The following is a 23,268-nucleotide window of genomic DNA, read 5'->3' on the forward strand; positions in this document are numbered from 1 at the left end:
AAGGCAAGCACTCTATCACTTGAGCCACAGCGCCACTTGAGGTTTTCTGTTGGTAAACTGGAGATGAGTCTCATGGATGATGTTAGGTGAAATGAACCCCAAGGTAAGGATTCAAATGTTTTTTCTTTCTTGCAATTGTTTCTAACATATTTATGATTTCTTTGTTGCTTTGTATGTCCCTCCCCCACGGTATAACCCGTTTTTACTGTATTTGATGTTGGTATAATTTGTGGAGGGGAAGGGAAAAAACAAATTGTTTAAATAGGGATACAGGTAGACCCATTGCAACAATGACGTGTACAAGACATTACGTCCAAAAACGAACTTTACAACTTTGGCTTGGGGGCCTTCTCAGTCTGCTCTCCCCATTCAACTAAAGCTCCTCCATGAGGAGGACCTTTGACCCTCAGGGATTTCAGGCATCAAGTGAGGGATATGCAGGCTAGGCCTGCCCTCCCAGCCCGGGCTGGCCTTTCCAGACTTCCACTCAGCCCCAACCTCCTAGGAAAGGTTATATTTTAAGTTACTGAGGTTCATGTTGTGTGTGTTGTGTTTTTTATGAGTTCCTCAAACAATGAAAAAATAAAAGGCAAACTCACTATAATTTGGTAAAGACTTTTTTTAAACTTTAAATTAAAAAACATTCTCAAACCAAGAGATACAACATATTGACTTTGAAGAAATATTAAAGAAAAGTAGATTAAAAAAAGAAGTCAGTCCCAAAATGATAAAAATAGATGTATCCTCCATTAAAAAAAAATCTGATCTAAACTATTGAGTCGTTCATGGCTATTCAGTATTCAGAGCACGTGACATAAAGTATAAAACAACTAAAAACCAACAGCAACAACAAAAACCCAGAAGAAATGAAGTTGAGATACGGCCCCTCGGCCTCACAGGTCTTCCTTGGTCCTGCTCCATCTTGTGGTGTGTTCATCTATAAACTTGCTCAAATGCTCCAGATCTCTGTCTCCGCCCTCAAACTTAATCGGGTTCTTTTTGTCCCCACTGGGGGCGAAGTAGATGGTAGGGAAGCCCTCCACCTTGTAGTGGTCGCTGGTGATGTCGTTGGCGGTGGCGTCCATCTTGGCAATAACCAGGCTTTTCTGGCCCTTGTACTTCTTGGCCAGGCTGGTATAGACCGGTTCCAGCTGCTTGCAGTGCCCACACCACGGCGCATAGAACTCGATGAGGACGTCCTTCTTGGGGTCCAGCACGATGGCATCGAAAGTCTTTCCCACCACCACTTTGACTGGCCCCTTGTTCTTGGGCACCGGCTGGGACTTGACCACTGGCTTTAGTTTTCCTGCCAAGGAGAGCAAGCGGGCGGGCACAGGGAGTGAGGGATCGGTGGCAACAGGTCCTGGAAGCTGCTGGCTTCACCTAACTCAGGGCAGCGAGGGAGCCTAGTGCACGGAATGGGGCGGCTGCCCGCGCTGCCAGGCTCAGGAAGAGCTTTGTCTCCAGACCCTGCTTTGGGTAACCAGATCTGCCCCTCCTCTCATCCCTACAGAGGCCATCTGGACTGCTGGGTGGTAGCCGTCAAGGCGTCTTACCCAAGCTGCCACCTGGTGTAGAGATGCCACGCAGAGCGGGCATGTGGAACCCTATACAGGAGAAGCCTGCCAAAGCCACCAGGCACTCGGCGACCAGAGCTGGGACCTAGTGATTTGCTCAACCAACATCAGCAAGCATAATTTGCTCAGAACTCAAAAATGGCTTTCCTCACATATTTCATTTCCAAGTCTGAAAGACATTTTAAAAGCTTAACAAGAGGGGCTGGGAAGGTGGCTCAGTGGTAGAGCGTTTGCCTTGCATGCACGAGGCCCTGGGTTCGATTCCTCAGAACCACATAAGCAGAAAAAGCCATAAGTGGTGCTGTGGCTCAAGTAGTAGAGCACTAGCCTTGAGCTGAAGAGCTGAGGGACAGCGCCCAGGCCCAGAGTTCAGGCCCCACAACCAACCATAAAAAGCTTAAGAAAAGGCTTTAACCAAGCACAGGTGGCTCATGCCTGTAATCCCAGCTACCCAGGAGGCCGAGTGATGAGGATTATGGTTCAATGTCAGCCCTGGCAGTTAATCTGTGAGACTTTTTTTTTGGTCCGGTCGTGGGGCCTGAATTCTGGGCCTGGGCACTGTCCCTCAGCTCTTCAGCTCAAGGCTAGCGCTCTACCACCTGAGCCACAGCACCACTTCCGGCTTTTTTTCTTTTTGCTTATGTGGTGCCCCTCATGCATGCACAGCAAGTGCTCTACCACTGAGCCACCTTCCCAGCCCAAATCCGTGAGACTCTTATCTCTACTTAACCATCAGAATACCAGAAGTGCTGATGTGGTTAAAAATGGTAGAGCGTTACTCTTGAGCTCAGGGATAGCAACCCTGGCCCTGAGTTCAAGCCCCACAAAGAACAACAAAAAAAAAGGCTTTATATTTCTAAGATAGGCTTGTCCTAGGCTCCATAGCCAGACCCTATTTCTAAAAGGAAAAGCAAAAAACCAGAAAATCGAGGAAGCAGCTGCAAGCTGACGGGGTCCTGAGCCTCTCTGCGGGCTGCTTGTGCAGACACCGCTGCTCTGACCCTGAATTTTATCCCCTTGAGGATGAGCAAACCAACTCCCATCTTGCTTTGCTCCCAGATCACGCAAAAGGAGACAATGCCTTGCAAAAGGAAGAAAGCAAAGCACAAGACAATCACCAAAAACCCAACTCCCAAATGTCCCGAACATCTAAGCGGCCTGCGCCTTTGGAGTCCCGGCTCAGCTGGTCCTTCCACAACCAGAAAGCGAGGGCGGGGTGGGGAGAGCTGTGAGGGCAGGGGTGGGGGTGGGGAGAGCTGCGAGGGCAGGGGTGGGGGTGGGGAGAGCTGCGAGGGCAGGGGTGGGGTGGGGAGAGCTGCGAGGGCAGGGGTGGGGTGGGGAAAGCTGCGAGGGCAGGGGTGGGGTGGGGAGAGCTGCGAGGGCAGGGGTGGGGTGGGGAGAGCTGCGAGGGCAGGGGTGGGGTGGGGAGAGCTGCGAGGGCAGGGGTGGGGTGGGGAGAGCTGCGAGGGCAGGGGTGGGGTGGGGAGAGCTGCGAGGGCAGGGGTGGGGGTGGGGAGAGCTGCGAGGGCAGGGGTGGGGGTGGGGAGAGCTGCGAGGGCAGGGGTGGGGTGGGGAGAGCTGCGAGGGCAGGGGTGGGGTGGGGAGAGCTGCGAGGGCAGGGGTGGGGTGGGGAGAGCTGCGAGGGCAGGGGTGGGGTGGGGAGAGCTGCGTGTGGAAGAGCGCCCGGCCTGCCAGGACCCAGGTCTGTCCTCCACCCCAGGGGAGACCTCCGCCTGGACTCACCTTTTTTGAAAGCTGTGACAAAGTCCCGGAGGACGTCAGGATCAAACTCCTCTGGCTCCATGGCGAACTTCTTCCCGCTCTCATCGAAGATGGCCGCATTGACGTCCTCGCCGCTCTCGCTGAGCCCCAGGTCCTTCACCTCCGTGGCGTAGTCCTCCTCGTCAGCAATGGCGAAGGTGTACTCGGGAAAGTCCTTGGCCACCTCCAGTACTTTGTTCCGCCAAAACTGAGTAGCTGAAACGGACCAAGGCTGTGAGCTGAATGCTGCGCCAAGCAACGTGCCCGCTCGGGCCCCGGGAAGATGGAAGGTTCTGTCGCTGCGCTGACGAGGCGCAAAGAGAAGCCAGCACTTTCAAGAGGCGGCTCAGGGCTGCGAGGCCAACAAGCTTCAGGACAGCTGGGCCCAGATGGCCTGGCACAACTGCGAGGCAGCGGCTCAGCCCTCCTAGCACTGCAGCCTGGGCTGCTACGGGATCTTAGGCTCCCTTGCTGAAATTGGAAGGAAACAATATTATACAGCCCAGAACAGGAAATTAAAACCCACACCCATGGCACTCCCCTAGGGCAGGGCTTCTCAATGCGTGGGAGCCTCCCCCAACCCCAGCCAGGTGGGCCTGCGGTTCCTCACCAGCTCTGTAGTCAAAGCTGAAGTCTACGCTGTAGTAGATGACCACCAGGGGGCGCTTGGCGAAGCGCTTGGCGTCATTGGAGGGCTTGCGGTGGCCCACCAAGGGCAAGGCGTGCTTCACCACGTGCTCTTGGATAGCCGATGCCTCCGTGGACCCCTGTTTCCAAAAGGGCTCAGGTGAGAGTGGGCCCCACAAGACAAGGGCTTTCAGCGAACACTCCACCTTCACTGTCTCCCCGTGAGCACACGTTTGCTCAGAGGGGAGAGGTTGGAGGGCACCACGCTTCCTCAGGTCACTTCCTGCGCTCATTTCCCCGCCATCAACTCAGCACACTTTTCAGGCAAGGCAGACCCCTCTCCTCTGGCCCCCAGAGCAGCCGGGCTGCTTTCTGCTCAGCTCTGCTTCTGACTGCTGTGGGGCAAGAGCTCCATGTCCAGGATTCTTTCTAATCCTGAGTCTGGAAGGAAGTTATGGAGCACTTGGACCTGGGCCGGGGCCCCCTCTGCCTCCTAGAATTAAATGCCCCATGTCCTTTGGTTGGATGAGGCTGGAGGTATGGGTTGAGGCGGGCTCAGAGCAGAAGGGCGTATCACTGCACTGCAGTGCTGAGACCAGCCAAGGGGTAGGAGGAGAACGGCGTTGTGGTAAAGCGGGTAGAGTTCTGCTGGGGCTCCACACCTGCAAGCCCAGACCTCCGGCCTGCTCGCTTTCCAGGTTGGCACAGCCCAGACCTGATGACTCCCAGGGGAGCCCTCGCTCACCTGCACATCCATCTCGTGACTCCTAGGCTCATACTTGGACCGGAATTTCTCAGGCTGCATCATGACCAGCTTTCCCGGGGCGACTTTGAAGAACTTGGCTATTTCAGTGCTGAAAGTGTGGTGAAACTTGTAATCTTCTCTCAGGTTGTTAGCTGACAAGTGAAAGAACAATGGAATGCAGCTTATTAAATTCCTACGACTGAGGCTTAGTTCACTGCTCTGCACTGGCCAAAGCAAATGTCGTGAAGACACTGATTGCCTCTAAAAATGCTGTGTGGACAATACTCAGAGCTGAGCCATACAGAGTCTATCCACGCTGGCTTTGAACTGCCTTCTAAATAGCTGGGTTTGGGGCTGGGAAGGTGGCTCAATGGTCTTTTTTTTTTTTTTTTTTTGGGGGGGTCCGGTCGTGTTGCCTGAACTCTTGGCCTGGGCACTGTCCCTCAGCTCTTCAGATCAAGGCTAGCACTCTACCTCTTGAGCCACAGCGCCACTTCCAGCTTTTTTTCTTTTTGCTTATGTAGTGCTGAGGAATTGAACCCAGGGCCTCATGCATGCAAGGCTAGGGCTCTACCACTGAGCCACCTTCCCAGCCCCTAAGGTGGCTCAATGGTAGAGTGCTTGCCTTGCACGCATGAGACCTTCGGTTTGATTCCTAGCACCACATAAGCAGAAAAAGCCAGAGTGGCACTGTGGCTCAAATGGTAGAGCCCTTGCCTTGAGCTGAAGAGCTGAGGACAGCGCCTAGGCCCAGAGTTCAAATAGCTAGGATTATGGGTGTGAGCTACGGGTGCCTGACCTAGGCATTTTGGTTACGTTTTGGCAGTGCTGGGGATCTAATCCATGGCCTTGCACATAGTAGGCCAACTCTGGAGCTCAACTCCAGGCCTGGAATTTTACAAACTGCACACTCCCCAGCACCTCCCGGAGGCTGTGAGAGGCACGAGGGCCACGCCTTACCAGCTTCTTGATACTGCAGGTAAGCCGGGTCGCTGTCCCCCAGGAAGATGCCCACGATGACCACGTCATCCCCATCCTTGAGGAACTCCTGCACCTGCTTCAGGGTGGCAATCTCCTTTGAGGGAGGCCCGGACTGCTCGACCATGTAGTCCACGATTCCTAGGAGCAGAGCACATGTGTGAGGAGGCTGGGGTCCAGCCCCGCTCAAGCTCCCGACCCGAGGGGGGGAGGCGGGAGGTGGCCCTACCATACTTCTCGCGGGGGCCATTGTAGTCGAAAGGCCTTCCCTTGCGGAAGATCTTCAGAGTGGGGTAGCCAGAGACGCCGAACCTCTTGGCCAAGTCCGTCTCTGCAGTGGCATCCACCTTGGCCAGGGGGATGGGGGGAGAGCGCTTGCTCAGCTCCTTGGCGGCCTTCTCGTACTCGGGGGCCAGTTTCTTACAGTGTCCACACCTGCGGGGGGGGGGGTGTCAGGATGGTGGGGGCCATGTCTCACGTGCAATCGTCTCCCAGACTGAACCCACCCTGTGTCCCCAAGAAACCTGGTCACTCCCACCACACTTGGGAATGTCTCCTGGGCGAAGGTACCAAGCCAGGCCCCTCAGGCACGCCTGCGGCCTGCCGACGTTCACAGGCTAAGGGACATGCGCACGCACACACAGGCACTGCCACTGGGACAGACGGTCAAAGAACAGTGCAGGGGTGGCGGGGGCGGCAAGGGGACACCATGGCAGAGGTGGAGGAGGCGGAGGGAGGGTGTGAGGGTCTCCCACCACACAAACAGCGGGGCAAGAGAACATGGGCAGGAGGGAGAAGGACCTGGAATTAAGACTACACTTTTTTGTGCCAGTCCCGGGGCTTGAACTCAGGGCCTGGGTGCTGTTCCTAGTCTTTTTTGCTCAATGCTAGCACTCTACCACTTGAGCCACAGCACCACTTCCAGTTTTTTGGGTGCTTAATGGGAGGTTAGAGAGTTCTCAGGCTTTCCTGCTGGAGCTGGCTTTGAACCACCACCCGCAGATCTTAGCCCAGCTAGGATTACAGGCATGGGCCACCAGTACTGGGCCAGACGATTATTGCGCTTTTATTGTGGCCTGTCTGGGGTGAGAGGAGTAGCTTGGTGGTAGAATATATGCTTAGCACAAGGCCTGGGTTTAGTCCCCAACATAGCAACAATACCAAACTACACACACACACGTACACGCGTGCACATACACACACACACCACATTCAAAATAGCACGTCTACACCACAAGACCCCAGGACTCACACCTGACCAAGGCCTCACACGTCACAGGTTCTGGGCCTCAGTTAAAAGTCTGGTCCAGGTTCTTAGGACACCCAAATGAGTGAAAGGGTGCATTCTGAGCTCAGTAACCATCCACGTCCACAAGTGAAAGGCTTGTCCTCTGAGGTGCCGTACTCGGGACAAACCAGCGCTCGGGTTTGTGTGTGCGAGGGGGTCAGAAGCGGGGCCTGCACAGCGCCGCCGGCGGACGGCACGCTGCTCCCGTCCACTGCCGGCCTCACGCGGCGCCATTGTGCAGCGGCGGCACGAGGCTGGCATCTCCCAGCACGTGAGAGCGCTACAAGGGTGCCGCGGGCCTGACTGCTTCCCAACACGTCGGGGCTTTTCCTTCCGTTTCCCCGCTGCATTGCGTTTCCCTACTCATCCACGTTCTCCTGTGCTCTGTACTCCCGCAGTGACCAGGGGCAGATGTGTTCGCCGCGCGATCCAGACCGTGTGAAGTTGAGGGCTGTCTATGAACTTCCTGGAGCCAGAGTGCCCCAGCCCTCACGAGCACCTCCCCGACTCCAGGGGACCCCGCGCAGAACACAGCAACGCCAGGCCATTCAGCTGGCCACACGTCCCACTCAAGATTCACAAGCCACTGGCTACAGGAGTGTGTGAGGCCCACCTGACCAACACCACGCCTGCTCACGAGACAGGACCACTGGCTGATTGACAGGAAACTCGCCAGGAAAAACAGCGTCCAGGGCCGCCACCTGGAGAGGCTGAGGGTCCCTGCAGAGCCACGCCATTCCCCCGGAAGCCTGTTCTCCAGCCTGCGCCGTCCATTCCACCGACTGCCCGCACAGGTGGGCCACGGAGCTGGCTGTGCCCCCTCGGCACACAACGCAGAGCTGCCAACCACAGCCACCTGTGCCCACGCGCTGGGGATTTCACACGGCAGCCCACAGAACAGCACCAGCTCTCCCTCTCCCTCCTGCTTTCTGGCATTTCTTTCCTTTGTGCCTTTTTCCCCTGAAAATATCACATCCCCTGCTTCCTTCCATACTGCCCATCCCCCATGGTCATCTGTAAGCCTCTTCCAGAAGACCTGGGGCCTCAACATCACCCCGTGCTGACCTGCACAGACTACACCTGTCAGTGTCCACCTATGCTTAGCAGGGTGCTGAAAAACATCATCAGGGGCTGGCAAGATGACTCAGTGGTAGAGAGCTTGCCGAGCATGCAGGAAGCTCTGGATTTGATTCCTCAGTATCACATAAACAGAAAAAGCCAGAAGTGGCACTGTGGCTCAAGTGGTAGAGCGCTAGCCTTGAGCAAAAGAAGCTCAGGGGCAGCGCCCAGCCCTGAGTTCAAGCCCCAGAACTGGCCAAAAAAAGGTCATTATCAGTCAGGTGCTGGGGCTCGTGCCTGCGATCCTAACTATTCAGGAGGCTGAAATCTGAGGATCACCATTCAAAGCTAGCACGTGCAAGAAAAGTCTGTGAGACTCATCTCCAACCACCAAAAAACCGAAAGTGGCACTGTGGCTTAAAGTGCTAGAGTGCTAGCCTTGGACAACAGAGCTCAAGGACAGTGGCCATGCCCTGAATTCAAGCCCCAGAACAACGTCCACCCCCCAAATCATCTTATCAACATGAGACTAACCCCCATCCTACCATGGGGCATAAAATTCCACCAGAATGATGTCTGCGCCATTCACAACTTCATCAAAGTTGTCTTTGGTCAACACAAGTGTGACTTCGGGTGGAGGCGTCCAGTCGGGCTGGGAGACTTCTTTGACTTTGGCAACGATCTCTGAAAAGAAAGCACAAGACACCAAAGGAGACTGAGTGTGCCAACCCGAGCTGGCCGGCACTCCCATGGCTCCCGTCACTCCTAATGCGTGGGGAGAAGGCGGAGGAAACCTGACTCCCTGACCTCCAACTCACCTCTGACCAGGGCTGCCTATGCCCTGAGTTTTGAGGACACAGTTAAGTCAGAGGGTCCCACTGCAACAGCCCGTGTGCATTTGCATTGCCCCCAAAATGCCATCTCTAGATGGCAGAAGTCCTATGTGGCAAATGACCTCATTCCTTTATTCCCAGACTACACACCAACTGCAGCAAGGGCCACGTCTGACACCTACTCCTTCAAAGCAACCGTCTCAAAGTACCCAGGTGGGTGCCGGCAGCTCACACCTGGAATCCTTGCTACTCAGGAAGCTGAGATCTGAGAATCACAGCTCAATGCCAACCCAGGCAGGAAAGTCCATTGAGACTCTCATCTCCAATTAACAACCAAAAGTTGGATGTAGGGCTATGGCTCAAGTGGTAGAGGGTTAGCCATGAGTGAATTAGCTAGGGACAGCACCCAGGCCCTGAGTTCAAGCCCAAGACCAGCACACACACACAATTTACAAAGGGCGAACAAATGCAGCAATGAAACTGGACACTATGTTGAAAATGAACTATACAACATAAGGGTGGGGTAAGGCTGGGAGGGAAAACCTGGAGAGCAAGGGAAGGGGCGACACTGTCCAAAAAGAAATGTATTTGTGGGCTGGGAAGGTGGCTCAGTGGTAGAGTGCTTGCCTTGCATACATGAGGCCCTGGGTTCGATTCCTCAGCACCACATAAGCAGAAAAAGCTGGAAGTGGTGGTGTGGTTCAAGTGGCAGAGCACTAGCCTTGAGCTGAAGAGCTGAGGGACAGTGCCCAGGCCCAGAGTTCAGGCCCCATGACTAGCAAAAACAAACAAACAAACAAAAAAGAAATGTATTTATATGGATGCCTACCTTGTACAAAGGGTGAACAATGGTACTCACTACACACTATGTTGAAGATGAGCGATACCACTTGTGGGTGAGGACAGGAGAAAATGGGAGAGAGCAAGGGAAGGAGTGACACTGACCAAAAAGCAATGTGCTCACGACCTGACTCATGTAACTGCGACCCTCTGCGCATCACCTTTACAATAACAAGACAATAACAAAGTATCTGGGAAGACTACAAAAGAAACTTACAGCCTGGCATCCTGGCTCATGCCAGTACTCCTAGATAATCAGGAGGCTGAGATCTGAGGATCATGGTTCAAAGCCAGCTTGGGCAGGAAAGCTCATGAGATTAATCTCAAATTAACCAAAAAGCTGGAAGTAGAGCTGTTGTGTATCAAGTGGTGGAGCACTAGCCTTGAGCTTAAGAAGCTCAGTGACAGCACCAAGGCCATGAGTTCAAGCCCCATAACCCCCCCCCCCCCACACACACACACACACCTTACTATGTCAGACACCTTCCTGGTAAGGGGTAGCTGAAGCGCCCAGGGATGGGGTAGAAAGACTCTTCCATTAATCTATCTCTTCAAACTCCTGAGCAATAAACACTATAAGCACCTAGCCACAGACTAAAATCAAGTGTCAGTGGAAATATATCCACACAGCTTCTACTGGTGGAGGAAGCAGACTCACGGACCCCAAGAACTCTGAGGTCATGGACACGTGCAGCAGGGCAAGGCGAAGCCCGCTTGCCTGGTGCCCGTCTGATGATCCCTCCACCCCACGCTGGGAATGCAGGTGGCAGCATCTCCCCCACCCCATAAGGAAGAAACAGATTCACTTGCTCACTCACCTAAGAAAACATACAGTGCCTAATGTGAGCCAGGCTGGGGTGCACGGCTGCTGCCTGGTCTCAGCAGGTGGCTCTGCCCCACAGCACAGGGCAATGGCTGGGTGCTTCTAAGAAATGCCAATTATTCGCCCTAACTGAAACTTACTGGACCAGAAACTGTGGGCTGGGACCTCAGGGCCCATATGTGGGAACCCTCCAGATGCACCCTCGAGACCAAGACACCCAGGAGACCCTGTCGTCTGTGGACATTTTCTGTTAAGATTCTGCTCCTGATCGTTTTTATTTTTTTTTGGGGGGGGGGGGGGGGGAAGGTGGGTAACAGGTGTTGACCTCAAGGCCTTGCTAGGCATGCGCTCTACCATTTGAGCCCCGCCCCCGCCGCTGTGATCTGATCTTTAAGTGTCATGGTCTAGAATGCCAAAGGCACCCCTCCTGCCAAGGAGGAACTGGTTTCACCTCAGTTTACCCAGGATTCCGGCACAGCTGGGGTTCCTGAGGTCCATGTGCCCCTCCTTCCTTCCTCTGTGAGCCCAGGCCCGCTCCCCTCACTTGGGGGACGCGCAGAGTTCCAGCATCCCTAGCACCTCCGGTGCCAGCTCACCGTCCTGGGTCCGGGAGCCCTCGTAGTCCACAGCCTGCCCCTTCTTCAGGATCTTGATGGTGGGATAGCCGCTCACGTCGAACCTGCTGGCCAGCATGGACGCTGAGGTCGCGTCTATCTTTGCAACGGCAATGGGAGGATCGTGTTCCTTCAAGGTACTGGCAATTCTTTCATATTCTGGAGCAAACTGCTTACAATGTCCACACCTAAAGAATGAAGTTTAGGAAAGGAGAAATGGATTAACTCAACCCAAGGAGACAGAACCCCAACAATGCACATACATGCAGTCAAAGAGCCGCCCCCTAACTCAGACCACAAGGGCTCTGAAGACCAGCGGGTCTAGATTTGACTTTCAGCTCTGCCTTGGACAAATCCTTCCAACTTTAAACCTAATTTCTGCTATGTACCAGAACACTTTTTTTTATTTGTTGGTTGTGGGGCTTAAACTCTGGGCCTGGGCGCCGTCCCTCAGCTCTTCAGCTCAAGGCTAGCGCTCTATCACTTAAGCCGCCACAACACCACTTCTGGTTTTCTGGTGGTTTATTGGAGATAAAAGTCTCATGGACTTTCCTGCCCAGGCTGGCTTTGAACTGTGATCCTCAGATCTCAGCCTCCTGAGTAGCTAGGATTACAGGCGTGAGCCACTGGTACCCGGCCTGGACCAGAATTTTTTTTTTCTTTTCTTTTCTTTTTTTTTTACAGAGGGCTGGAGCCCACAGCAGCACTTAAGGCCAAAATGAACAATGAAATCTCTATGGAACAGATACTTGGCATTATTCCCTCTCCGGGGAAGTGTAACACTGTTTGGACAGCATTTGTCTTGCACTAGGAATCATAATTTAGACATGATCTGGACTGTTGCTAGAACTACTGCGTACATGCAAACATTATGGTGGCCATGTCAAGCTTCAGCAGTTTTGCTGTGTGGCGGATGGGGGAGGCTGGGGTCAACTCCTCCAGGACATGGAGGGACAACTGTGTAAGTCTCTCAAAAAAGTTTGATTTAGTGTCTCTTTCATGGAGTCTTGAGGGATCAAAATTCCCTATAAAAACGTGTTTCTGCTCACTCTAAGTATACAGTGCTGTTTTCTGAGGCTACCAGGCTATAAAGACATCGGTATTCTGTTAACGTGTCATAAACTTGTTTATTTTTGTTTTCCTTATTTCTTCTGTGTGCATGCTGGTAACTGGGGCTTGAACTCAGGGTCTCGTACTCATGCTTGGCTTTTTTATTCAGGGCTAGTATTCTACCACTTGAGCTACATCTCTGTTTCTGCTGGTTAAATGGAGATCTTTTGTGTGTGTGCTGTTTGTGGGGCTTGAACTCAGGTCTTAGAAACCTCTGGAAAGCTGATCTAACAGTTTTCTGCCCAGGCTGACTTTGAACCTTAATCCTTAGATCTCAATCTCCTGAGTCACTAGGATTATAAGCACCAGTGCCCGGATGACTACACTTATTTTTCAATGAGCCAGTGAAGATGGAGGTGTAGTTCAGTGGTAGAGCTCTTGCTAGCATGTGCAAGGGCCTGGGTTTTATCAGCAACATAAGACATCTCTCCCAAATAAACCAATACTTTAGCGATAAATATAACCTACACAGTAAGTTCTTTGCGGTCTATGATTTAAGGATGCTAAAGTATCCAGCCACAAGTCTCATGCCTGTAATCCTAGCTGCTCAGGGGGTTGAAACTTTGAAGATCTTGGTTCAAAGATAGCCAGGGAGAAAAATCTGTGCAACTACATCATCTATTAACCAAGAAAATGCTATACTGGAGGTTTGGCTCAAATGGTAGAGTGCTAGCCACATGTAAGAAAGCTGAGTAACAGCAGAAGGCCCTAAGTTCAAGCCCTTGTATTGGCAGAGAGAGAGAGAGAGAGAGAGAATTACGACTATGTTAAAGAAACTATAAAATAGGAAGTATAATTTCACTGACCTGTTAAAAGGATTGTCTAGATTTTTTTAAAATTTTGTGGTTGGTCATTGGGCTTAAACTCAGGGCCTGGGCACTGTCCCTGAGCTCTTTTTGCTCAAGACTTTCACTCTATCGCTTTGAGCCACAACTCCATTTCCAGTAAGATAGTCTCACGGGTACTTTTCTGGCCTCAAGCTGCAATCCTCAAATCAAAACCACCTGCGCAGCTAGGCTTGCAGGTATGAGCCACCTGTACCTGGCCTGTCTAGATGTTTTATATTAAACACTCATACCAGCTAGGTGCCAGCGGGACTGAGTGAGATCTGGAGGTTTGAGGTTTATAACCAGCTAAGGCAGACATTTTTGAGGGCTCTTATCTCCAACTTACCAGCAAATGTGAGTCTGTAGGTGTGGCTTAAGAGCATTAGCAGTGTCAAGAAAGCTAAGCAAGAGCACGAGGTTCTGAGTTCATGCCCCAATACTACATTTAAAAAAAAAAAACCCAGCTGGGTGCAGATGGCTCACGCCTGTCATCCTAGCTACTGAGGAGGCTGAGATCTGAGGATCACAGTTCAAAGCCAGCCCAGGCAGGAAAGTCCATGAGACTCTTATCTCCAATAAACTACCTGAAACCTGGAAGTGGCGCTGTGGCTCAAGTGGTAGAGCGCTTGGCTCAAGTGGTAGAGCGCTCGCCTTGAGCAGAAAAGCTGAGGGACAGTGCTGTGAGGCGTGAGATTAAGGAATGCGAATGCTGGCCCTACCATGGCGCGTAGAACTCCAGCAGCACCGTGTCTTTGTCAGCCACAAAGTTATCGAAGTTCGCATCATTTAGGACCAAGACACCATTTTCTTCCTTAACTTCCAAGTCATCCTCTTCATCCTCCTCTTCCTCCTCCTCCTCATCCTCAAGGGCATTTTCTCTGTCAGATGAATCTGAATGGAAAATACCAAAGATTGCTTGATTAGAAAACTGACAATTTTCCTCTAAAATTTAGCACAAGTCTGGTGGCTCATACCTATAATCCTAGCTACTGGGAGGGGCAATAAGATGTGAGAATCAAGCTTCAGTTTGGAGCCATCTTAAACTTCTAGAAGCCAGGGTTATTGACTGTATATGTAACCTTACCTACTTGGGAGGCAGAGACTAAGGAGGACAAAGATTTAAGGCCAGCCTGGGAAGAAAAATCTGTGAGACTCCATCTCAGCCAGGCACCAGTGGCTCACGCCTGTAATCCTAGCTACTCAGGAGGCTGAGATCTGAAGAATGAGATTCAAAGTCAGCCCTGGCATGAAAAGTCCGTGAGACTCTTATCTCCAATTAACTACCTGAAAACTAGAAGTGGTACTGTGGCTCAAGTGGTAGAACACTCGCCTTGAGCTGAAGAGCTCAGGGACAGCACCTAGGCCCAGAGTTCAAGCCCCAGGACCGACCCAAAAAAAAGAGACTCCATTTCAACCAAGGAAGTGGGGCGTGGTGGCACCCTCCTATCATCCCAGCTACAATAGGATGCCTAGAAGAGGTGGGTCACAGTCTAGACCTGTACAAGGCAAGAAGCAAGACCCTATCTCAAAACAATCAGCACAAAAAAGGTTTGGAAAAATCAATCAGTGATGATTACCTGCACAGCAAGCTGAGTTCAAACTCCAGTACCACCCAAAGAGAAAAACAAAACACCCAAACTTCTCCTAGAACCCTAAAGACTCAAAATGTATCATGCATATAAGGGAACTATGGCTAAGAAATGTTTGAAAAATGTCATTCTAGAATTTAGAAGCCAAATGATCCACGAGGCCTTGGGACGGGACCAGAATCTCTGTGAACGCCAAGTCTCCAAGCCACTCTGCTTTGCATCTGCAGAAAAGAAAAGAAAAACCCAGAACGAACTACTACAAGCAGGAAACTGGACTTGTTCTTGTCTTTCTATTCTTCAGGACATATACACAACAAATTACACCTTTGCTTTGAAGCCAAGTTTTCTTCCAAGAATGCGGGAAACTGAATATATCCTGTCAACTTCAATTTTTTTTTTTTTGGCTAAATGACAGACACCAGCGATCGTGAAATCCCCACTCCCATTAAATCCGTTTCTCCAGCCAGTCCAACAACGAACAGCTGAGCACAGCAAGCAAGAGCACTTCATTAACTTCGAAGTCAGAAGATTCCAAGAGGCCAGTTCTCCTGCGGAGCTGCTGCTCAGGAGTTCAACACCAGCAGCCATGGATCAGGGCTGAGGGCAGTCACGGCCTGATAACCTGCTCAGATCCGGGGACAGGTCACTGTACTAAGCCAGTGATGTCTCTAAAACAACCGACAGGGGACTCCATGCCCCCCTCACCTCACACCCCCCACCCCCCTCCTGTGTGCCAAGTTCTGGGGGCAGACTGATCACTATCACTCAAACCACCAAGCTGCACACTAATTGCAAAAGCTCCATCTCCACCCCCACCCCACACCCTTTTCCAGCCCCGAGGCTCCTCTCCCCCACGACCACACTCCTCTGCGGGAGGCAGGACAACGACCCAAAATGCCTCAGCTTCCAGGGCACGGAGAGGCTGGCCCGCGCCTCGGGGGCGTACTGCGGCACCATCAGCAGGCACAAGTCAGGAAGCGCACACAGGCCTGGCTACAGGGTGTGCAGAGAACACTGGGGCCCACCGCCGAGCGCAGGTGACAGCACCTGCTCACCCACACTGCATGTGAGTCTTGGACAGTTCCCTGAGAAGGGGGGGGGCAGCATCCTCAAGCTGGAGAACCCCCAGCATTCCCAAGCTTTTCCCAGTCAAACCCTTCTAGACCGCAGAGGGGCGCAAGGCAGGAACTCTACTCTGTGGTACTCAAAAAAGGATGCCTGGTCTACTGACAGGTACCTTTGAAATAATCCTGTGAAGACAAAATACACCCTTGATGTCATTAAGCTTGGTGGCAACTAATCCCCTGCTCGTGTGTGTGGGTGTGGGGGGCATATCTGCATGCCCCCCATTACTAGTACTTGAACGTGGGGCCCAGGTGCTGTCCCTACATTCCACTCTACTACTTGAGATACACCTCCACCTCCCACTTTTGTGGTCAATCAGGGATAGGAGTCTCTCACCCACAATCCTACATAAGTTTGAGATCTAAGGACCACACACATAAAAAAAGAGATCTGAGGATCTAGGCCAACAAATCTTTTTTCCAATTAACCAGCAAAAAACCAGGATAACTCAAGTTTAGAGCACTAGTTTAGTACCTCTCAAAAACAAAGTGTGTGGTGTTGGCTCACACCTGTGATCCTACCTACTCAGGAGGTTGAGATCTGAGGATGGCAGTTCAAAGCCAGCCCGGGCAGGAAAGTCCACAAGACTGTTACCTCCAACTAACCACCAGAAGTGGTGCAATGGCTCAAAGTAGTAGTGCTTGAGCTGAAGAGCTCAGAGACGACAGGGCTCTGGTCCAGAGTTCAAGCCCCATGACTGATCAAGAAAAAAAAAAACAAAAAAAAAACTAGAAGTGGAGCAGTAGCCCAAAGTGGTAGAGCACTAGCCTTGAGCAGGAGAGCTCAGGAATGGTCCCAGGCCAAGGTCAAGCCCTACAACTGGCAAAAAAAAAAAAAAAAAAGGATGGAGAAGACCAAGGAAAGGACCAGCAAGCCTCCTCTGGACAGCCCACCCACCAGGCAATGGCTTGTCTGTCCTGACTAGACCACACCTTGATTGGGACTATGTAAGCACACATGCCTTCCACCACCTACTCTCTTCATTCTTTCTCTGCTTGAACTGGTCCCCAGACAAGGGAAGATGGCTGCACACCGGCTGAAGGATTTACCTCACCTCTTCCCTGAGTGTCTAGGCAGTGGAATACAATGTCCTTTCTCTGCCCCTCTCTGCTTGGCTGGTCACCTGGCTGGCTGAGGGGAGCTGAGAGGCCTGACACAGGAAACCTAGGAGTTTGGGCCGGGGGCCAAAAACTCAGCTTCAGGAAAACTGGAGAGATAAAGGAACGGTGTGTGTAGGGCAAAGATTAGGGGACTCCGCCCACTCCACAAGGTGGATGGAACAGGACAGGAAGGACTCAACAGGGCCACTCAGCTGTGCAGCAGGAAGATGAGAAGCTAAACTGCAGGCGCACAGCAGGTCCATCCAGGGTTCCAGCCTTGCCCAGGGCAGCATCCCAGCCAGCTGAAACTGCTCCCAATGCCCCACCACGATGGTCTGAAATACAGTCGCACTGGCAATTTTTGACAATCTCTATGGAGACTGAAACACAAACCAAAAGGATGCACAAAGAAGTCTCCTGCCTGTGCTCACGTGTAAAGTGGGCTCAACCACACTGGAAGGTGATGAAGCCCTCCAGATGAAATGGGTCAAGTTCTCCCCAAAGGGCTGCTCGCCTGATAACTCCAAAAAGGTGAATGTCATCACCATTATCAAATGATGACAATACGTTCCCTGTAAAATGAACCCTCAACTGTTTTAAGACATGACCTTATCTTTCAATCCCGCCTAAGTCACAGACAAATCTTGGTGTTGATTCCTCTGTAACTCAATTTTTTTTTCTTGTCCCAGTACTAGGACTTGAACTCAGGGCCTAAGCACTGTCCCTTAGCTTTTTTTGCACAAAGCTGTAGTTCTACCACTTGAGCCACAGCTCTAGTTCTGGTGTTTTGCTGGCTAATAAGAGGCGAAGTCTCATGGACTTCTCTGCCCAGGCTGTCTTTGAACTGGGATCCTTAGATCTCAGTCTGAGTAGCTAGGATTACAGGCAGGAGCCACCAATGCCCAGCTTCCTCTATGGTTTGAGAAGAGGCTTTTTGCGGGGGAGGAGGCTGGGGTGGGGTGAGTAGCATTGGGGATTAAACCAAAGGCCTGGTGCCTGCTAACTCCTGGCTCTACGTTCCTATCTGCACATCCTGGCTACCTAAACACTCACGTTAATGGGAAGACTACTTTCCTCTGACCCCTTCTTTTCCTTTCTTTTCAGTATCCGGGACCTAAGCACCCCCACTACCTGGGCCTGTACAACCCCCAGCCACGGGCTTCACATCTAAAGATGGATATTCTAAGACAAACCTCCCAGCACTTTCTGGAAGGGTACATGCCATCTTCCTGAGCACGAGGCACATGGAGCACCCCACATTCAGCTCCAGGGAGCCAAGCCCACAGGGCAAAGCCATTCCTGCCATGTGGGATCTGACTGGATTGCTGTGATCTCCATCCACCCCACCTAACTCACCACTGAACTCAACTGAACTCAACTCAACACTGAAGCCCTGCCAGCTACTGTAAAGATAGGCTCCCTAGCTGGCTGCACTCCAATCCCCACAGGGAGGGGCCTGTTGCCTAGCAACAGCTAGGCAAACCACCATCAGGCCAACAGCGCACACTGAACAGAAAAGTGTGAGCCGGGCATAGGTGGCTCACACCTGTAATCTTAGCTACTCAGGAGGCTGAGATCTGAGGTTCGAGGTTCAAAGCCAGCCTGGGCAGGAAAGTCTGAGAGACTGTGGCTCAAATGGTAGAGGGCTCACCTTGAACTGAAGAGCTGAGGGACAGCACCCAGGCCCAGAGTTCAGGCCCCACAACCAACAAAAAAAAAAAAAAAGGAGAAAACTGTTATCTGATTAGAGACTGGCTTATAGAAGTAAATGATACTATAGGCAACTGCACTGGGCCAAACTCCCCCTCCCCCACCCCTTACAGTGCTGGGAATCAAAACCAGGGCCTTACATGTATTAGGCAAGGGCTCTATTGAAGAGCTACCTCTCCCAGTCCTACCATGCTCATGCTCTTATACATTATTTCACCGCTATTGTATAGAGATGAAGAAGCTAAGGAACAGGAAACTTTGGTCACCTGGAGGATCTCAGAGCTACTTAATGGACACATCTACCAGGCTGTATTGTCACACTTTCTTTCCAACATGCCCCAAATCTTAGAGGCTCTGAAAATTACCACTGTGTGACACACAAGGGAATTTCCACTTTGAATTAAACAAGCCAATCCTAAATAAAAGCAACAAGCAGGATGGAAATAGAATCCCTTCTGTTTTAGCTGGATGTGGAGTCCAGATGACTTCCAGTGATCAAAACTAAGACATGATACGTTTTTTTCTCAGCTATGCTCCAAAAGTGTCCACCAAACAACAAGAGTCCTCAAACCTCCATGCCTCCCGAAGTTAATTCTGCCTATGAAAAATAAAAAAACTTGTTTAAAATACAGATGGTAGGCCTGACCCCCTGTATCCTACTTCAGTATATTTTGGGTTTCAGTATGTAAATGAACAATCAGATGATTTGCATAAAGATGCCAAACTTGTAGGCAACACTGAAACTTGGGTGTCTTTCAGCAGGTGTTTTTTGGTTTTGGTTTTTGTTACCTAGTGGTGGATTTTTATCTTCTATACTTGAGCACACTCGGAAATCAGTAACCCACACCGAAGTTACTCAATCTATCGGGAAGAGTATAAAGTTCAGACCTCCCCTTACACACGGATACTAGAAAAGGAGGTTGGTTTACTTATATGGAGGAAAAAAATTCAAAAGCTAGCCAGGAGAAAGGGAGAAGAGGAAATTTAAGGTGATTCTGTGTTTTCTAGGAATAGCTATTTTTAACCAGGCCTGCCTCATGTTCAAAGTGCTCCTGTTTGCAGCTAGCAAAGCGGCAGGGCTGGTTAGGAGGTACACCCGCTCATCCTGGGGAGCATGTCCCACCAGCCCTGCTCCCCCAACCCAGCGCAACAAATGGCAGCTCGCAGCAGCTGAACAAGGAAGAAGGAACAGCCCAGTTCCCGCGAACACGCAGTCACCAAGGCTCGCGTTCTCCCGCCAACCATCAGCTGCCCCCGGGACACCGACAAGCGGACCCGCGGACGAGACCGCGCGCTCCGCCCTCGGGGCGCGCTCGCCGGGAACTTCCCGCCGGCCCCGGCCCCCCGCCCCAGGGCAGAGGCGCCGGGGCGCGGGCGAAGCCGTGGGGTCGGGGAGGGCGCCCGGCACCGCGGCCCGCGCCCCGGTCTCGCCCGCCCGGGGAGCCCCAGCTCTGCGGGCCCCAACCTCTCCAGGGCCCCCCCCCGTGGAGTTCCAAGCAGTTCAGGGGACGGGCGCGAAGCCCGCGGGGCCGCCCCACCGCGACCCCGGGCGCGGGCTCCGCGGGGCGGCGTGGCCTCCCCCGCGCGGCCGCTCGCTCACCTCCGTCCGCCCCGTCCGCGCTCGCCGCGGCCAGCAGCGGCGCCAACGCCAAGAGCACGAGCAGCAGGCAGGCCTTCCGGAGCCGCATGGTGGCAGGTACCGATCCCCGGCTCCGCGCGCCCGCGCCCCGAAACACTGGCGGAGCGCCGCGCGACTCCCTGCGCAGGCGGCCCCGCCGGGAAGTCCTCGCCCGCTATTGGCTGGGGGCGGAGGAAGCCGCGGACAGCCAATCCCCGCGCTGCGTCCTCCGTACTCGGCGGCGCCCCGTGCGTGCCGAGCCCACTCCGCCGGCCGGGCCTCCGGGTCCGCGAACCTCTCCGCCCCGCACGATTAAAACTCTGGGCTCTAACATGAGGTGCCCTCTTCTGATTGGCTGCGCCGCCACCGCCAATCAGCATCTGCCACTCGGTTTGCCGAGAGGGTACAGGCGGAGGGAAAAAGCTGGGGGAGAACAAAGGCGGCGGGCCTCGGCTTGTGGGGCGGGGCCTGTCTACGACTAGTAATACGATTGGATGGATGTGAGGTGGGCGGGGCTTTAGAGGCGGGGCTCCCTAGGCAGGAAGAGCACGTGTACTTAGTGCCCCGCCCGTGGGGGATCCGGGAGGCTGGGACCCGAAGCGGACGGACAGAGGTCCTGGGCCCATAGGATAGTAACGAAAGAAGACGACCGGAGGAGCTAATCTGCTTCGTGATTGTTGGCTTCTTGGTTTCTTTGTTCCTCTTGAGCATGTAAAAATTAGCGTTCTCTCCGCAGTGGTCTGGCCTCGCAGTGAAGTTCTTCCAGATCTACTATTCCACTGTTCGCACACCGACAACTTTGCCTTGTGTTGTTTGTTCCTTCGGTGATTTTTTCTGCTAAAAAAGAAGAAATAGCTAAGTTATCTAGATCTAGATAACGTCTTGTGGTTTCCCCTCTTGACTGATTTGGAGACGAAAATTAGGTTTGTATGTCAGAAAAGAGGCCTGTGCTGGCTGTTTATTATGGACTTGCCTTTTATCTTTCAGAGAAAAATCAGCCTCAGACTTGTTTAGTTGGTGCTCTACCACTTGATCCATGCGTTCAAGTTGGCTTTTTGCTGGTTATTTTGGAGATGGAGTCTTATGACTATTCTGCATGAACCTTGTCCAGACCCCAACTTCTTGGGTTGCTACCATTACAGGAGTGAGCCATCGGCCATCAAAGGCCCAGTAGGGTTTACAGGTTTGTTTTTGTTGTTGTTGTTTTTAACACCTGGGGATTAATGCATCTGAAGAGTTATAGAAGACAAATAGGGCTAAATACATAAGTACAACAAAACTCATGCATACAGTTGTGTGTTTTATGTATATAGGTTTAAAAATGGAGAAAACTGCCAGGCACTGAGCCGCCTGTAATCCTAGCTACTCAGGAGGCTGAGGTATGAGGCCTGTGGTTCAAAGCCAGCCTGGGCAGGAAATTCCATGAGACTCTTATCTTCAATAAACCACTCGAAAACGGGAAGTGGTGCTGTGACTCAAGTGGTAGAGCACTGGCCTTGAGCTGAAGAGCTGAGGGACAGTGCCCATGGCCCAGAGTTCAAGCCCCACGACTGACTCCCCCCCCCCCAAAAAAAAAAAAAGCATTCCGAGCAGGTATAGAGAAACGTTTTTCTGCCAAGGCTTATTTTGATATTTATGACATCATTCATGGGCCATTCAAAATGATCAATAGGGAATACGGGAAGATGGCCTCTGGCAGCCGACAAGCAGCAAATGAGAAACTTGTGTGTCTGACATATACCAAATGATTTCTCAGGCCCTAGACATTCCCTCAGGCCAGACATTCCCTGTCCCCAAAGTATACTGTTGAAAGGCTCATTTATCAACACTCATATTCAATGAAATTGAGACCAGGTAACTTGAGGGTGTGCATGGAGTTGGGAGAGATAAGGAAGGATAGGAGTGCCCTTGATCAAGATGCATTATACTTATCAACTGACTTGCTGAATTATAAACTCACTAGTACAACTACAAATTAAGGGTTTCTTTTTTGGTCAGTCATGGGACTTGAACTCTGAGTTCTTCAGCTCAAGGTAAGAGCTCTACCACTTGAGCCACAGCACCACTTCTGGTTTTCTGGTCGTTCTATGGACTTTCCTGCCTGTGCTGGCTTTGAACCGAGATCCTCAGATTCAGCCTCCTGAGTAGCTAGGATTATAAGCGTGAGCCACCAGTGCCTGGCCTTAAGGATAATTTTAAAAATAAATAAGTTCACTCAGTAGCCAACCATGACTTTATTGAGTTGGAAGGCTCCTTATTTTTTTTTTTTTTCTTTTTTTGGGTCCGGTCGTGGGGCCTGAACTCTGGGCCTGGGCTCTGTCCCTCAGCTCTTCAGCTCAAGGCTAGCGCTCTACCACTTGAGCCACAGCGCCACTTCCGGCTTTTTTCTTTTTGCTTATGTGGTGCTGAGGAATCGAACCCAGGGCCTTGAGCATGCAAGGCAAGCGCTCTACCACTGAATCACCTTCCCAGCCCCAAGACTCCTTATTTTCATCCCTAAATCTTCTTCAGTTTGGCTTTCCAGGCACCTGAGACCATAGGGAGGAGGGTCAGAGTGGAGGCTGTTAAGTCATAGACCTGGAATCTAACTGATAAATGCCTATTAGCCGGACACCAGTGGCTCACGCCTGTAATCCTAGATACTCAGGAGGCTGAGATCAGAGGATCAAGGTTTCAAGCTAGACTGGGCAGAAAGTCCGAAAGACTTATCTCCAATTAATCACAGAAAAATCTGGAAGTGGCACTGTTGCCTCAAGTGGTAGAGTGCTAGGCTTGAGCAAAAGGAGCCCAAAGACAACACCAAAGCTAGAGTTCAATCCCCAGCACCAACGAAGAAGAAGAAGAAAAAGAAATGCCTATGAATGAACATTTCCCTGGCTTGGTCCCCTGGGTTGCCATTTACTGTGATTAGGTTAAGTTTATGGAGCAATTTGGACATGTGTTTTCCTCAATGCACACACAGCTGTCTTTAGAGAAGTGGCCTGTGGGGAAATAATCCTTTCCATCTAGATCATCTCCAGGTGATCTGGGAAGAGCCTGGCACC

General features: G+C 51.9%; 1 protein-coding gene across 1 annotated transcript; it reads right to left on the reverse strand.

The window, feature by feature from the left end:
* Positions 1 to 601: 601 nt before the first annotated feature.
* Positions 602 to 20,516, reverse strand: Pdia4 (protein disulfide isomerase family A member 4). Its single transcript, XM_042677131.1, has 10 exons — positions 20,207 to 20,516; positions 13,802 to 13,973; positions 11,128 to 11,333; positions 8,581 to 8,719; positions 5,918 to 6,123; positions 5,671 to 5,829; positions 4,711 to 4,862; positions 3,949 to 4,105; positions 3,321 to 3,554; positions 602 to 1,306 (listed from the first exon to the last, which is right to left on the reverse strand). The coding sequence occupies exons 1-10, from the start codon at positions 20,292 to 20,294 to the stop codon at positions 894 to 896; spliced, it is 1,926 nt and encodes a 641-aa protein (XP_042533065.1). The 5' UTR covers positions 20,295 to 20,516; the 3' UTR covers positions 602 to 893.
* Positions 20,517 to 23,268: the final 2,752 nt, after the last annotated feature.

This window comes from Dipodomys spectabilis, unplaced genomic scaffold (genome assembly GCF_019054845.1).
Source record: "Dipodomys spectabilis isolate Male_0828 unplaced genomic scaffold, ASM1905484v1 ptg000034l, whole genome shotgun sequence".
Classification (NCBI taxonomy): Eukaryota; Metazoa; Chordata; class Mammalia; order Rodentia; family Heteromyidae; genus Dipodomys; species Dipodomys spectabilis.